A 16851-nucleotide genomic window follows, 5' to 3' on the forward strand; every position below is an offset into this window, starting at 1 on the left:
TGATTACACTCGTCCATTACACGATCCGACATGTCTCACAAGACCGCATATCGAAATCGCACAAATGTGAACAATAAATTTCTGTGCTCGATGCATTTTATACAGATTTTGTCATTGTCTTTGAAGAAGTAAAAATTAACAAAAAATATATTTATATTAATTTCATATTCCAATATTAGATGTTAGATTAAATAAATTTTACACTATTAATCATTGCTAGAAACATCGCGATAATTTTAAAAAATGCGTTTATTATTTTATTATATTCTTCTATATAGAGATTATTTCAAATATTTTATTTTTTATTTTAATGTCAATGAATTTAAAAATATCAGAGGAACAATTGTTGGCCAAAGAATCAATGGAGCGAAACATTCGTAACGATGCGGCCTGCCAAATGCGATTTAAGTTGCTCTGTTGAGGGAATTGCCATTTCGCAATCTTTTCGCATCAAAGATCGCGCCGACTATTCGTTTGACTTTTCATTGTGTGTTGTATAAGACTATATATCGCAGATTGATATCATTTCTCAGATCCATATGCTGAAATATGCTGAGCGATTTTAATTAAATGATATTATATACTTTGTTTACTGCTTATACTTTTCAGTAATATTCTTTACGTAAACGAAGAAATTGCAATAAAAATATATATTCGACAATAAAATTTAATAATTAAGTTTTAGATTATTAATATTAGATTATTAATATCGGCAATATGATGCAAATTTCTTATTTGGTGCGTATAAAATAAACAATAAAAATTTCTGAAAAATGCAAATGAATGGGCATAATAAACTTTAACTTTTACCACATTGTTGCGAGTAGGTAGAGTTTCACAATCCGGCCAAGATCGTGATCTTGCGGCGCACCGGTACTTATTCAACTTTCCATTGCTTTCCATTTCGTTCAAACGTATGCACATAATACATTATCGGGTCGATTGCTCGTCGCATTTAAAGGCGCCGCGATTATGCATGCGTTCGAGATATTTATGACCGTGTACAGACCGCGGCCTTACGAGATTTTTTCGCCGACGTTAGTCAAGCGAAAAGACCAACGGATGACAAAAAAAAAAAAAAGAGAAGAAAAAGAAAGAAAAATAATTTATATCGAATCATAAATCTTGTCGAAACGTTGACGCAGATAGGAACGCTGAACAATTAAAAGAACCAGGATCAAAGTATAAGTTGAATAATCGATTATATTTGGTAAAACATTTACAAGGTAATAAGATTTTTTTTTCATTTAACGTGAGTTACATTTACAGGCAAGGCATCCTCAAGAACCGTACCAACTCTACAATAATCGTAATAATGTATAATGTTACTTATAAGAAAAGTACCATCAAATTATCGGTATTATTAATATTAATATTTTTTTATAGTACCTATATTATATTATACTACTCTTATCATTTCTTTAGGAACAAATACATATTTTTTTTCTTTAATCAATATACACCGATTCGCGACTATATATGAACTGCACTTCCGCGTAGGCGAATTAAGGTACACACGACGGACACTTTTTTTTTTATCGAACATAGGATAAAAGAACAGAGTAAGTTTCTTCGGTATCTATAATGTCCTTTTCTATCTCCTTCGTCTTTCCCTTTTCCTTTTACTCCGTATTTCGGATGTGTCGTGGATCCGGATTTTCCCCAAAACGAGCAACGTTATCGATGAACATGATCAAATTCGATTCTCATTTTTCAGTCGAGAATAACATTCAATATAATATTCTTTTCAATTCATTGCTTTACGAATTTTATGAATGACAGATTCGTCGAAGCATAATTATATAAGTATCAATTATTAGCAGAGCGCGCAGTGAACATTATTGCTAGTCGGATTTGCGGGGGAAGGGAGAAATATGTAGTTCGCAAAACGGAGCTCGGTCCTCGCGATTATGTAGCTATAAAGGTCTGAGAGGTGGATTACATATAAATGTACAATGCTAGCGGTAAGATATGAACTGTTGATAGCTTATATTCGTAAAGAAGTATGATGCCTGCTTGAAATTAATAAGATAAATACGGAAATGCGTTAAAGGAAGGGGATGGTTGAGCTGTGAGACTATTTACGTCGTGCATGATAAAAGCATGATCGTGACGACGACTGTTAATACACGGTATCGCTATAGACTATTGCACTGTGTCGATTAGAGAGATGTCCGACTACTACGGTATATGGACGAAAAATTGTATTCGACGCGATGCGCTTGCATCGTCATCGCAAGTATCATTCGAGTTTGAAGTGATTGAAGAGTAAAAACTAATTCCAATTGAAACGCTTTATTCGGTTATGTCTCTCATCAAATGTGCCGCAAACATTATTATTAGAGTTTAATCGCGCGACGGCGGGCGCTTTTCGCCGTGGTGATCTGCTCGCAAAACGCAAAAGGAAAAAGGAAGTACTTTTTCTCGCTTTTTCTCAATTAAAGTCGTGATTCCTATAGAACCTTCGATGAGCGCACGTTCAGCGATCGTGCATATATGCCATTCACACAAATACACGTACATTTCCCTCACTTCTCTCTCTCTCTCTCTCTCTCTCTCTCTCTCTCTCTCTTTCTCATGTTTTTTTCTTTCTAATAACATTCTCTCTCTTTCTCTGTCTAACTTCATATCTTTTTTCAGTATTCTCTCCATATACTTTTCTATTTGCTTTGCTCCCATTGGAATGCATTTGAAGTTCAACGGTGATAGCAATTAGCAAAATCTCATTCGCATAAAGATATTTTACATTTACATATATATATATATATATATGTATGTAAATATAAATACATATGTTTATAAATATATATATTTATATTTATATTTATATATATTCTTTTCTTACGCCTAGTTTCTTAAACAACTTAATATCTATAATCTGTATATGTACTCCGACAATGTATATAAACTATTTACAAAACAATGACAAAGTGTAGACTTAACAAGCGGAAATTTTTCTGTGGAAAATGACATTGAAACTATTGAAAGACAGAGCGAAATATCCGTAGAAATATCTCGCTTTATCTTCTTGCTCTTTGAGATTTGCAATCAATATCGTGATGATGATAATCATGTTAGATGACGGTATAATGACGATAATAATAAAAATATAATATCGATAATTATCATAGCAGTGTAACAATGTTAATGATAATAAGAAAAATAATAGATAAATTCATAATCAGAGATGACATATACAGTTATCACGTCCACAAACGGATGTCACATTTATCTTCAAATTATTTTAGTCAGCTAAGAAAATAATTTTTTATACTTTTCTTTAAAAAAAAATATTGCTTAAAAAAGAACACGAAAGAAGAAGAACGCCTTACATTACAGATACATTATAGGTACGTTAACGATAATAATTATAATGTTCTTTGGTAACACAGTGATGCGTCCGGAGACCACGAATACGATTATAACGTATTGTCCGATCGTGACAAGATGGTCCCGAAATTATATTCTCGATCACTACGCTCCTTCGTCTCTGGTCTGACTATATTACGACCACATTGTACAATTATCGTTAATCAATTAATCAACTAATTTATTTTCTTTGACGAAGCCTCTGACGCGTCGCCAATAAAAAATTCATCTTGTCTTGTAATCTACTTATTATATACACGTGTATCAATGCATGAACGCATTTCTTTTTATGTATGTACACGTATGTTATGACTCTCGTAAAATCTTCTTGATCTATTTACTTCAAAAATGGCGAAAATTTATGATAATCTCTTTAAAATACATATCTCTCTTTCTCTCACGTCATTTTATATTTTTTTCTGAATCGATTTCTGAAAATTCTATGTACTCGCCAATTTCGAAGTGAATAGTGCAATTCACTCGCGCGAATTAATCGCGCTCTCTTGAGGAGTATCGACGTTCTTTCGCGTGAGAGTAACTATTTGTATCATATATAATTTACGTCATATGTACATAACGATAACAAATAGATTAGCGAAATTAGCTTCTTATAAGAACACGCGACAGCTTTTTCATTAGCCATCATCGAAACGGTGAATATACTTGTAGTAGAATTATAGAGCTCACGAACTCTTTTTCGAAGCTTACGAATCTGAATAGGAAAAACTGCAAGCACGTCACCTGACTTTAAAGAGGAAAATGTTCTGGGACGCTTCGTCCATTTTTGTTAGGAAATAGTACATGCTTTCAAATGGCTTGTCATCCGCAAGCTTTCTCAATATCTTCCTTACTCTTAATTCATTACAGTCATCCTTTAAGCTTATCAATAATTAAGTAAATATTTCATCCTTTTTATGTACACCCTGTTCGAATAATTTCCCTAAGTCTAAAATTAGAAATGTGTTGTGGCGACACACGTAATGAAATATGCATTTTTTTTTGTCCTTTTATTTTTTTCTCAGAGAGAAAAATAGAGTTCTCCCTAGAAAAAATTATACGTTTTATTTTATATATATGATATATATATATATAAAATAAAATATAAAATAAAAAATAGTTTTTATAAGTACTCTATTTTTTATTTTATATATGTACATATACAATAGAGTTAGAGAAATTTATTTCATTCTTTTACTCTTTGGAGTTACTTCGTAATAAACATGAAAAGATTTTTTTAATGCAAATATACAACAAAAATCAAGATTGAAATTGCGATGAAAGATTTCCACTGTTGAAAAAGAGCAATCTTTATGCGAATTATCATAGTTTGATTCTAAAAGTACCAAAAATATAAGTATACATATACATATTGTATGTGTATATAATTTTATATTTGCCACTTTTAATAAACTATGACTGTTTCGCATAAGCGTCGCTTCTTTTTAGAGAGAACTTTATTTTTAAGAAAAATAGAAAATGAATAAAAAATTAATATTTTATTACGCGCGTTGCCACGACACATTTCTAATTCTAGAGTTAAGGAAACTATTCGAACAGGATGTATTTAGAGAGGAATATGAGCCTTGCGTCGCCATTTCTCAAACTCGATTTCTATCTTTTTGTCAAAGAAATCTTTTCTGTTTATTATGAAGTAACTCCGATTAATTTCTGATACATTATTCTCGAATTAGTTCCTCATGTAAATAAGATTTTGCACTCTCGTCTTGTCAGATTGAATCGATCCTTTTAGCGCAAGTGGTCCAGAGACCTTTGCAGCAGAGGGTAAATTTATATTGAAAGTCACATTGCCGACAGAGTACAAACGACCTTGAAGTACTATCAATGAATCTACGCTGACTTCAACGTTACTCTCGATGATCAAATAGAGCTCGTAGTGCTCATAGTATGGTATACTCGCATCGCTTTCTCGATTATTGTGATTATGAGCCAAGCGGTTGAGCGCTGGTCATATAAAGATAGCTCTATGGTTGCTGGAGCAATAGTTGTTCCAATTCATCGGCAGATCTGAGCAAAAAGGCGGCGGATTCCCGATATCCAGTTATTAGTTGCCTCACCGCGGTCATTTCCGTCGCGTTCAACTTGTGACTTAACAGTGGCTTCGTGTTCTTCATGCTAAGATCCGTCGGTCCTGCAAAGATAACGGATTTAAAAATCGATCGTAAATTATATAAACATCGTGATTCATCGAAGCATGCATATACATATACTATGTTAAAAAATATATGTTCAATCGTATCTCTTATTGAATTTTTGAACATTATTATAGTATAAATTTAACGTATAAGACGGGCAACAAGAGGTGTGTGTGAAGTTGGCGTATCATTTTGCGGAAACTCATTATATTTTGAGAGTTCTGACTTCCTTTTTAATAGTTCTAGAGTTCCTGATAGGTAAAACACATAGTTCTGCTCGTTAAAGCCAAAAAATTGCTTAGTGCAAAGTGAGACGCCAACTTCACGCAGCGTCTCACTTTGTCCTACGACATTTTCCGTATCAGAAATGATCAGAAATGAAAAGATCTATAGTTCTACATGAGTTCTAAGAAGAGTTCTACCTTCTAAAAGCAGAAAATATTAATTAAACCAAAATTAAGATGATCGGATATCTGTATCTATAGATGTCGAAGGGAGACGCCAGTCAATTTTTAACAGTTCTGCTTATTATAAAGTAGTTCTCGTATAGTTCTGGGTATGTACGATGAATTTCCAAAGAGTTCTGATAATTAAAACTCTAACAAATTATTTTAATTAATTATTTCACCCGAAAAACGTCTATTTTCGACACTAAAGGTGAGACGCCAGTCGATTTTCGAGAGTTCTGTTTTTTCTAAAACAGTTCTCGTATAGTATTAGACATGTATATTGAGTTTCCAAAGAGTTCTGATAATTAAAACACTTACAAATTATTTTAATTAATTATTTTACCCGAAAAACGTCTAATTTCGACTGTAAAGGTGAGACGCCAGTTGATTTTCGACAGTTCTGATTATTATAAAGTAGTTCTCGTATAGTATTTGTCATGTACAATGAGTTTCCAAAGAGTTCTGATAATTGAAACTCTTACAAATTATTTTAATTAATTATTTCACCCGAAAAACGTCTATTTTCGACACTAAAGGTGAGACGCCAGTCGATTTTCGAGAGTTCTGTTTTTTCTAAAACAGTTCTCGTATAGTATTAGACATGTACAATGAGTTTCCAAAGAGTTCTGATAATTAAAACTCTTACAAATTATTTTAATTAATTATTTTACCCGAAAAACGCCTATTTTCGACTCTAAAGGTGAGTCGCCAGTCGATTTTCGAGAGTTCTGTTTTTTCTAAAACAGTTCTCGTATAGTATTTGTCATTTACACTGAGTTTCCAAAGAGTTCTGATAATTAAAACTCTTACAAATTATTTTAATTAATTATTTTACCCGAAAAACGCCTATTTTTCACTCTAAAGGTGAGACGCCAGTCGATTTTCGAGAGTTCTGTTTTTTCTAAAGCAGTTCTCGTATAGTATTTGTCATGTACAATGAGTTTCCAAAGAGTTCTGATAATTGAAACTCTTACAAATTATTTTAATTAATTATTTTACCCGAAAAACGTCTATTTTCGACACTAAAGGTGAGACGCCAGTCGATTTTCGAGAGTTCTGTTTTTTCTAAAACAGTTCTCGTATAGTATTAGACATGTATATTGAGTTTCCAAAGAGTTCTGATAATTAAAAGACAAATTATTTTAATTAATTATTTTACCCGAAAAACGTCTAATTTCGACTGTAAAGATGAGACGCCAGTCGATTTTCGACAGTTCTGATTATTATAAAGTAGTTCTCGTATAGTATTTGTCATGTACAATGAGTTTCCAAAGAGTTCTGATAATTGAAACTCTTACAAATTATTTTAATTAATTATTTTACCCGAAAAACGTCTAATTTCGACTGTAAAGGTGAGACGCCAGTTGATTTTCGAGAGTTCTGTTTTTTCTAAAACAGTTCTCGTATAGTATTTGTCATGTACAATGAGTTTCCAAAGAGTTCTGATAATTAAAACTCTTACAAATTATTTTAATTAATTATTTTACCCGAAAAACGCCTATTTTTCACTCTAAAGGTGAGACGCCAGTCGATTTTCGAGAGTTCTGTTTTTTCTAAAGCAGTTCTCGTATAGTATTTGTCATGTACAATGAGTTTCCAAAGAGTTCTGATAATTAAAACTCTTACAAATTATTTTAATTAATTATTTTACCCGAAAAACGCCTATTTTCCACTCTAAAGGTGAGACGCCAGTCGATTTTCGACAGTTCTGATTATTATAAAGTAGTTCTCGTATAGTATTTGTCATGTACAATGAGTTTCCAAAGAGTTCTGATAATTGAAACTCTTACAAATTATTTTAATTAATTATTTTACCCGAAAAACGTCTATTTTCCACTCTAAAGGTGAGACGCCAGTCGATTTTCGAGAGTTTTGTTTTTTCTAAAACAGTTCTCGTATAGTATTTGTCATGTACAATGAGTTTCCAAAGAGTTCTGATAATTGAAACTCTTACAAATTATTTTAATTAATTATTTTACCCGAAAAACGTCTATTTTCGACATTAAAGGTGAGACGCCTGTCGATTTTCGAAAGTTCTGTTTTTTCTAAAACAGTTCTCGTATAGTATTAGACATGTATATTGAGTTTCCAAAGAGTTCTGATAATTAAAACACTTACAAATTATTTTAATTAATTATTTTACCCGAAAAACGTCTAATTTCGACTGTAAAGGTGAGACGCCAGTTGATTTTCGACAGTTCTGATTATTATAAAGTAGTTCTCGTATAGTATTTGTCATGTACAATGAGTTTCCAAAGAGTTCTGATAATTAAAACTCTTACAAATTATTTTAATTAATTATTTCACCCGAAAAACGTCTATTTTCGACACTAAAGGTGAGACGCCAGTCGATTTTCGAGAGTTCTGTTTTTTCTAAAACAGTTCTCGTATAGTATTTGTCATGTACAATGAGTTTCCAAAGAGTTCTGAGAATTGAAACTCTTACAAATTATTTTAATTAATTATTTTACTCGAAAAACGCCTATTTTCGATTCTAAAGGTGAGACGCGTCTCACCTTTACAGTCGAAATTAGACGTTTTTTGGGTAAAATAATTAATTAAAATAATTTGTAAGAGTTTCAATTATCAGAACTCTTTGGAAACTCATTGTACATGACAAATACTATACGAGAACTGTTTTAGAAAAAACAGAACTCTCGAAAATCGACTGGCGTCTCACCTTTAGAGTGGAAAATAGGCGTTTTTCGGGTAAAATAATTAATTAAAATAATTTGTAAGAGTTTCAATTATCAGAACTCTTTGGAAACTCATTGTACATGACAAATACTATACGAGAACTGTTTTAGAAAAAACAGAACTCTCGAAAATCGACTGGCGTCTCACCTTTAGAGTGGAAAATAGGCGTTTTTCGGCTAAAATAATTAATTAAAATAATTTGTAAGAGTTTTAATTATCAGAACTCTTTGGAAACTCATTGTACATGACAAATACTATACGAGAACTGTTTTAGAAAAAACAGAACTCTCGAAAATCGACTGGCGTCTCACCTTTAGAGTGAAAAATAGGCGTTTTTCGGGTAAAATAATTAATTAAAATAATTTGTAAGAGTTTTAATTATCAGAACTCTTTGGAAACTCATTGTACATGACAAATACTATACGAGAACTGTTTTAGAAAAAACAGAACTCTCGAAAATCGACTGGCGTCTCACCTTTAATGTCGAAAATAGGCGTTTTTCGGGTAAAATAATTAATTAAAATAATTTGTAAGAGTTTTAATTATCAGAACTCTTTGGAAACTCATTGTACATGTCTAATACTATACGAGAACTGTTTTAGAAAAAACAGAACTCTCGAAAATCGACTGGCGTCTCACCTTTAGTGTCGAAAATAGGCGTTTTTCGGGTAAAATAATTAATTAAAATAATTTGTAAGAGTTTCAATTATCAGAACTCTTTGGAAACTCATTGTACATGACAAATACTATACGAGAACTGTTTTAGAAAAAACAGAACTCTCGAAAATCGACTGGCGTCTCACCTTTACAGTCGAAAATAGACGTTTTTCGGGTGAAATAATTAATTAAAATAATTTGTAAGAGTTTTAATTATCAGAACTCTTTGGAAATTCATCGTACATACCCAGAACTATACGAGAACTACTTTATAATAAGCAGAACTGTTAAAAATTGACTGGCGTCTCCCTTCGACATCTATAGATACAGATATCCGATCATCTTAATTTTGGTTTAATTAATATTTTCTGCTTTTAGAAGGTAGAACTCTTCTTAGAACTCATGTAGAACTATAGATCTTTTCATTTCTGATCATTTCTGATACGGAAAATGTCGTAGGACAAAGTGAGACGCTGCGTGAAGTTGGCGTCTCACTTTGCACTAAGCAATTTTTTGGCTTTAACGAGCAGAACTATGTGTTTTACCTATCAGGAACTCTAGAACTATTAAAAAGGAAGTCAGAACTCTCAAAATATAATGAGTTTCCGCAAAATGATACGCCAACTTCACACACACCAACAAGAGCCAAATCGCGGATGACAATGCGTTATCCTAACGAAACTAAATAATTTTTCGTTAGAAATAAATACCGGTGCACAAGGCACCAAATTTTTTACTTGGACACGGCCAAGATTTTAAATATGAAATAATCTCATATTTTGAGATTTAATTTCAATACCCCTTTAACCCCCCTACGGAAAATAAATAAATGAATGCAAGAGAAAAATATAGATCCGAAAATCACTGAATCGGGAATCGAACCCGAGACCTTGTGCACCGGTATTTAATTTCTAACGAAAAATTATTTAGTTTCGTTAGGATAACGCATTGTCATCCGCGATTTGGCTCTTGTTGCCCGTCTTATACGTTAAATTTATATTTATATTACAGAGCCTTGTTAAAACTCTTATATTATTATAGTAAACACTATCTCAAAAATCAAAGATGACGAGCGAAGAATTATTTTTTAATTAAATCTATGTAATTAATTTTCGATTAAGTATGAAAGAAGAACTTCAAAAATTTAATATCTAAATATAAAAACTCATATTTATCGACATTAAACCGAGGAAAGAGACAGCTCAAAATAACAGCTTGCAAAAGCGTGCAAACTTCTAAGGATGTTAATAAACAGCGTGCAAAAGCATTTTTTTTAAAGACACCAATAACCGAATTACTTTGTGTACCGTTGCTCAGTAGGCCCGAGAAACTTTGGGTCGGGTACAGTCCAGATGAGAGGGTACCGGTCGGCGGTACCGTTGTAGGCCCGGCACGTTGGAACGCCTGGCTGAAGTTAGGTCTGTACATCGCTGTCGGTGCACCGCCACTGGCGACACCATTCACCGTCGACGAACTGACTATCGTCGCCTGGCTGAAAAACGTAATGAGAATGAGATGCGCGTTAGCGATAAAGGCCGCCGCTGATTAGCGCTTCACGTCCCGTTAAGGACGTGCACCCATTTAACGAGGCGTCCGGTGAATTTTTGTGCCATGATCTTTGACCGAAGGCGAAGTCTTATCTAGAACTCGGCGACGGAAATCTTAGCGTCCGATTGCGATAATCGGTTACGGTAATTCAGAGAGTAAGAGAGCTAATCGTAATCAAGCTGAGCGAAAGAACGATAGTCTTCTTTCATTTTTATTCTTATTTTTTTTTTTTTAACGAGGTTCAATAATATAAATTGACGCGAATAGAATTTTTGACTCGAGAGAAACGTTTATTTTTGCGCTTTATATCGAATCGGCCTTGATGCTGGTAGGCAAGCCAATTAAAAAAAAAATAGATAAGAGTTCGATTCTACTACGCCGCTAGTAAGAAAACACGGATTTCATTCGCCTTGCCTCGTAACTAGTTCATCGTACTGACCTCATGAGACTCTTGTTGTCCGTTGGCGTGAGCAACTTTGACGCTGATGCGAGCGACAGCGGCGTAGAGGAAAGGGTGCTGTTCGGTAAGTTCGCCAAACTGGTTAAAGGTGCCAGGGACGTTAGCGATGTCGGAGGGGTATCCTCCCTTTTACCCGGAAGTGATTTAATCGGCGTGCTCGAGAAATGGTCCAAACTTGATCGAACGTCCGTTTGCTATAATAAACAAATATTAACACATTATTGCAATAAAACATGTCATTATAATCTTATATACTATCATATCTTTTCTAATTTAATTTATGCATATGTGAAATATATATGTATGTACGTGTGTGTATTTTTAAAAATAATTTATATGTACGCAAACATACATACACACACACACACACACATATATATATATATATATATATATATATATATATATATATTTTTTTTTTTCAACTTATAAATTCTCTTTTTAAAAATCGATCTTTCCTCGAAACTTTAGTCTTGACATATTTGAAAATTATAGTTTTGTACTGAATGCTTAAGATTATTGATTTTGAATTCGCAAGATTCTATATCCAAACAAATGATTATTTTTGTTCTTGATTTAACTTTAAACTTTGCTAACACCGATCGAAAATATATTTATTATTAGTGCGACTATAAGCTATCGTAATCTTTTAATACCGTGGTTAAATGGTGCAATCCTACGTATTTTTCAGATTAATTCAATTAGGTTTGATTATACACTCCGCTCTTCTAACACCGATACGATGCTTATAAATAACTTATAGACATAATAAAAAAAGAATTTAAGATTTATGAACCTATAAGATATAAAAAGCAACTTCTTTTTGCTTCAATGTCGCAATTATGTTCGATGACGCTTAGAATAGCTCGATCTATGACATCCGCTATAATACCTGCTGAATTTGATCATGATCGCGAACCAGTTTGTGAACGACCGGTAGATTCTTTTTCCTCATATTTGGCCGAGAATAAACGAAGCGATGTCTCGCAAGCACGTGACTAATCACTGAAGCAGCACGGACACTATCGATCGCCTTACGAATTATCGATCATCAACCCCGGGGATCGTTCCGAGACACGAGCTAATTGAGCCCCGATTATATAGTCTATCCGCTCTCGTTATCGACACAATCTCGATCATCGAACACGATCGTATTCACCGCTATGAGCAATCGAGCGGAACAAAGCGCGCCGGCAGTTTGTTCGCTTGGATTTCCTCTTCTGCTTCTTCTTCTCTCGGTCTTCTTAAACTTGTGCGCTTGTACCCCACCCTGCGGCCCCTTACTGGCGACGTATCGACGAACGATAACAATAACGTCCGCGTTTACTCGAGCGAGATTCAGAAAACGTCGTTCCCGGCCGACGAGAGAAGAGGAAGGAACAAAACGAATTGAGGAGGATGAGGAAAAAAACGGGTTGACACGAGGGAGAAATGTCAGAAGCAAGAAAAGGGAACGTCCGGATGCGTCGGGACGAAACGACCAAGTGTGAGTAAGTAAGCTCACGAGAGAGGAAATTAATTCGTGGAAACAAGAAGAAAGAGGAAGAGAGAGAGAGAGAGGAGAAAGAGAGGCAGGGGCCGTCAGAAGAGAAAGAACCGCGCGATGAACGCCGAGAGGTGGCAATGTGCGTTTCCACCACAGAAACGGATGACTTGCTTGACGAAGGAGAGGAGATCGAATGAAACGCATACAGAGGGGTTGGCGAAGAGAGAGTAGGAGAAGGACGAAGAAGAAGAGAAAGCGAGGGAAAGAGGGTCCGAGTGACGGGACGAGAGCACGGAGGAATGAAATCTTCAAGCGGCGTAGAACGGATGCAGGGAGGTGTTTTTATGAAAGGCCAGCAGTGTACGTTGACGTCAATTATATAGGTGGCCACGAAGCGCAAGATAGCCGCTTCGTCCGACGCGCACGAACCCCGGCATATGTATATGAGAGAGAGAGAAAGAGGAGAGGTCTTCTCCTTAATGGGTTAGGTTTAGGTCGCCGGAGAGGTTATCGGATCTTCCTCTCTCTCTCTTTCTGTTTCTCCATTTCCTTCTCGGGGATTTTCAAAGTAGATGATAAGTTGGGGAACCGCGTGCGCGTTTCAGCTTCTCGATTGCGTGCGAGAGATGATGGTGTCGCAAAGGGGGAGGACAGAGTGAGGGAGTGCGACGTGTTCGTCAACCGGGGAAAGAGGATTACAAGTCGCGCGACGTATCGTACGAAATTGGATGGCACGGACTACCATTCGCACCTACGCAAGATACCGATGAGATCGTTTATTGCGTTATTCTCGCTTTTTTCGCGCCATCTTATTACACTTTGCTAACTAAGGGGAACAATATTGAAGTAGACCGCGAAACGCGGACGTAATTGTTTCGCCGAATCGTTTAATATATTCTCGCCGCGTAAATTAGATGTGACGTCAATAAGAACGATTCGCGATATTGATCGACGCTTTTCGGGCGATCGATCGAGAGAGGCGATCGATCCGATTTCAAACCCGAAAGAACCAGCTCCGGATGACTCCTCGAAACACGAAATCTCTGGGTCCGGCGAATAGCTGACGTAATATACCGCGAAATTTACGGACGTCGTGCGATCGACGGCATATTCCTTGTTCGTCGCGTGAAAGCGCGCGCCGGTTTCGACGCGCAAAAGTCCGCGACGGCTTTTTTTCCCTTCCCTTTCTCGTCGCGTCGCGCCGCGCTAGTCCGCGTTTCTCCCAAGAATATTTTCAGTTTCTTCCGTTCCGCATACGCGCGACCATTTTTATGAGGCCGAGGTTGCTTACGCCGTCGCCGGCCCTCTGTATATGCGCGGATTGCATCAGAGTGGGAGAGGTGCGCGACCCGCGGGTTATCACTGGCCTCTCTCGCGGTACCTATATCAATCCTAGCTCTCCGTCCACGTATATCTCTCTCGCTGTCGGGCGTTGCGCAGGAGCTCGTCGAATTTTCATGCGAGAGACTGCGATCGAAAATCTCGTCTCCTCTTCGCTCGTTTTCGCCCCCTCATTTTCCCTTTTATTTACGTTAATTTTTTTCCGTCCCTCTCGTAATATTTATTTTTCACGTTACCCCGTTCATTCAATATTCTTAGACTCTCTTGATATTTTTATTATATATCTACGTCGGCCAGAATAGCGAATACACACGCACCCAACTATGCTCTGTAGATAAATGACGAGCTAAAAAAGCGAGCTTATTGAGGTGTTTACTTTCACAGTGATGGGATTTTCCGCGCGCGATGACGAAATTCGAATGCATGAAACGGAATGTATAAATGAGTTAAGGGACAATTAGGTAGCCCCTTTCTACGAGGATCGATCGAAATGCCAGCACGCTGTGTGTGCTGTGTGCGTTACGTTATTTGTACACGCGCCTACTGCGTGATACGCATCGCTGGTACACGTTTGTGGATAAAACTGCAATAGCGAAAATATGAGGCAGATGATGCTTTTTTTATAGTTTACAATTTTATTTACTTATTTGTTTATTTATATTTGATATATATGCATATGTATAGGTACATATATATATATGTGATCAGATGTTATCTATTGCTTTTATTAAAAAAATACTTGAAGTAGTTTAAATATTTTTTATACCACACAATTAAATTTTAATCACAGCGAGTAATTGATTTGTTTCTCTAAATGATTCACACGTTTGCATCTGTCTATCGCGATAAGTTATTACTTCTCGCGTTAGTTTGTGATATATTTACCGAGCGCGTCGTGGATACATGCGCGAGTCTAAAAATCGGTTGATTAATGAATCTCACGTTCTTTGTAACGCCGGCAAGAACGTCCGAAGGTTGCGCACGCGTAGCATCTAATTACAGTCAGCCGCGCACGTGCGTTACGAGTTGTAGAAGAACGTCCGTAAAGACACGTGTGAATTCTCGCACCGGGCCGATGAGAAAGAGCCTTAAATATAATCGGTGATGCATTTCGGTGTCCCTATTATACATATATCGTCGTCCACGCGCCGCAGACTAGAGAATGTGTTGCGACACGTAATTACTAGCCGAGTTAACGATGTCGAAATATCTTATTCGCCTGGGGGACAACATTGTCGGGTTCACGGAGTCGCGATAATGTATATCCTCCCTCCCTTCGCGTGTGATTATTACTCACCGTAGCGGCCGGAAGAGTTGGCATAGGCTGCGACACGGGCTCTAGACCGATTCTCATACGTTTCGCGTTGTCGCTCTCGTTTTCACAGGCGGTTGCCAAAATCTGCTCGGCCTGCACGGAGGTCAAGTGTGCTGGCGTGGGTCTGGCCTAAAAAGAAATGCGTACGTCACACTCATGCGCGTACACATTCTCGCAGCTTGACTCATGCCGTGAAAACGCTCGAAATTTTATGGACAAAATTCGACGCAAATATTTCAACAAGTACGTAAGGGCTTTAATCGAATAGCGTAAATTTGAAGAGAAATATTTTGGGGGAAAAAAGCAATTTAAAAGCAATTTTATTTTATATAAATATCGAAATGGAAAAGTTTTAGAAGACGATTAATTTATTATATATCTTTTTTACGAGAGATTATAAATGGAAAACTTACGGTATCCCAAGGTCCCTCTCTGCCGCGTTTATTTCTTCGACAGCTCTTCAAGTACGTTCGGATCCTCTTCCTAGCCCTTTCGGCGAACTCGGGGAATTGTCTCGTGCAACTGTCGATGATAGCCTGTATCTTCTCCTTGGGCTGCTTCGAGATCGGCACGATGCGGTCGAGGTTTTCGTCGACGAACAGCCTCACGAACATCTGCCGTGCGCAACAGAACACAGCGGCAACGTTAGTGGAGTGAATTAAGCTGGAGTTGGTACGCGGGAGTCTCGCTAACCGCTCAAGAAATTAAGAATTTAGCGGCAGTGGGGCGCGCAACACCGGGACTCTATTAAACTAATTGTAATTAATTAAGAAGCTGGCCGGCGCACCAGCGGCAACCACCGCGAAACTACGACCGCTTGGCTTTCACGAGGAAAACGGACGAAAAAAAAGAGATATATGAGAAACGAGGAAGCGAAGGCGAGGAAAAACCGAGAGAGAAACGGCATGTTCCCCTGTGTGTGAGTCGTCTCTCTGGCGGATCGCGCGCTCATAAAACTTTACGATAATTAGGCTTTTTCGGGAAAGCCCTACGCGCCGCCAATATGACGACGGCCTTAATTTTGTACGTTCATGCTCCGTTCATGTTGCCGTTCTCTTTTCTTTTCGCGCGATCCTTCCGAGGAATAAACGACGCTTTTCTTGCAACGATAGTTGTATAAAGTGACCGGTTAGATATGCAACTGCATGTAATTTAGTTACTAGTTTTATATATACCTACGTATTCCGTTCGCTGAAATTGCAATGCACGTTATTTACGGTAACGAAGATAGGGATTTTTAACTCACTTTTTTGAAGTCGACAAATATTTAGAAATTTTATATAAATAACCTTGAAAAGAGCAAATTTTATAAAATAAAAAAATAAAAAAATTAATAAGACTGCGTTACAATTGTACTTACATTAAATGCCTTGAGA

General features: G+C 36.4%; 1 protein-coding gene across 3 annotated transcripts in view; it reads right to left on the minus strand.

Moving 5' to 3' along the window:
• Positions 1-1185: 1185 nt before the first annotated feature.
• The window catches only part of LOC114930055 (uncharacterized), a 72319-nt gene continuing 56653 nt past the window's right edge, over positions 1186-16851 (minus strand). For 2 of the 3 annotated variants that reach the window (XM_085486255.1, XM_085486253.1), the window contains 5 exons: positions 15889-16089; positions 15458-15604; positions 11313-11527; positions 10624-10817; positions 1186-5518 (listed from right to left, as the gene is read on the minus strand). In XM_085486255.1, the coding sequence (XP_085342381.1) occupies positions 5352-5518; positions 10624-10817; positions 11313-11527; positions 15458-15604; positions 15889-16089 (924 nt within the window). In that variant the 3' untranslated portion in view covers positions 1186-5351. The remainder of the gene's footprint in view (positions 5519-10623; positions 10818-11312; positions 11528-15457; positions 15605-15888; positions 16090-16851) is intronic. The other variant, XM_085486254.1, reaches the window with a different exon arrangement.

Source organism: Nylanderia fulva, unplaced genomic scaffold (assembly GCF_048542155.1).
Source record: "Nylanderia fulva isolate GAGA-0341 unplaced genomic scaffold, ASM4854215v1 Scaffold41, whole genome shotgun sequence".
Lineage (NCBI taxonomy): Eukaryota > Metazoa > Arthropoda > Insecta > Hymenoptera > Formicidae > Nylanderia > Nylanderia fulva.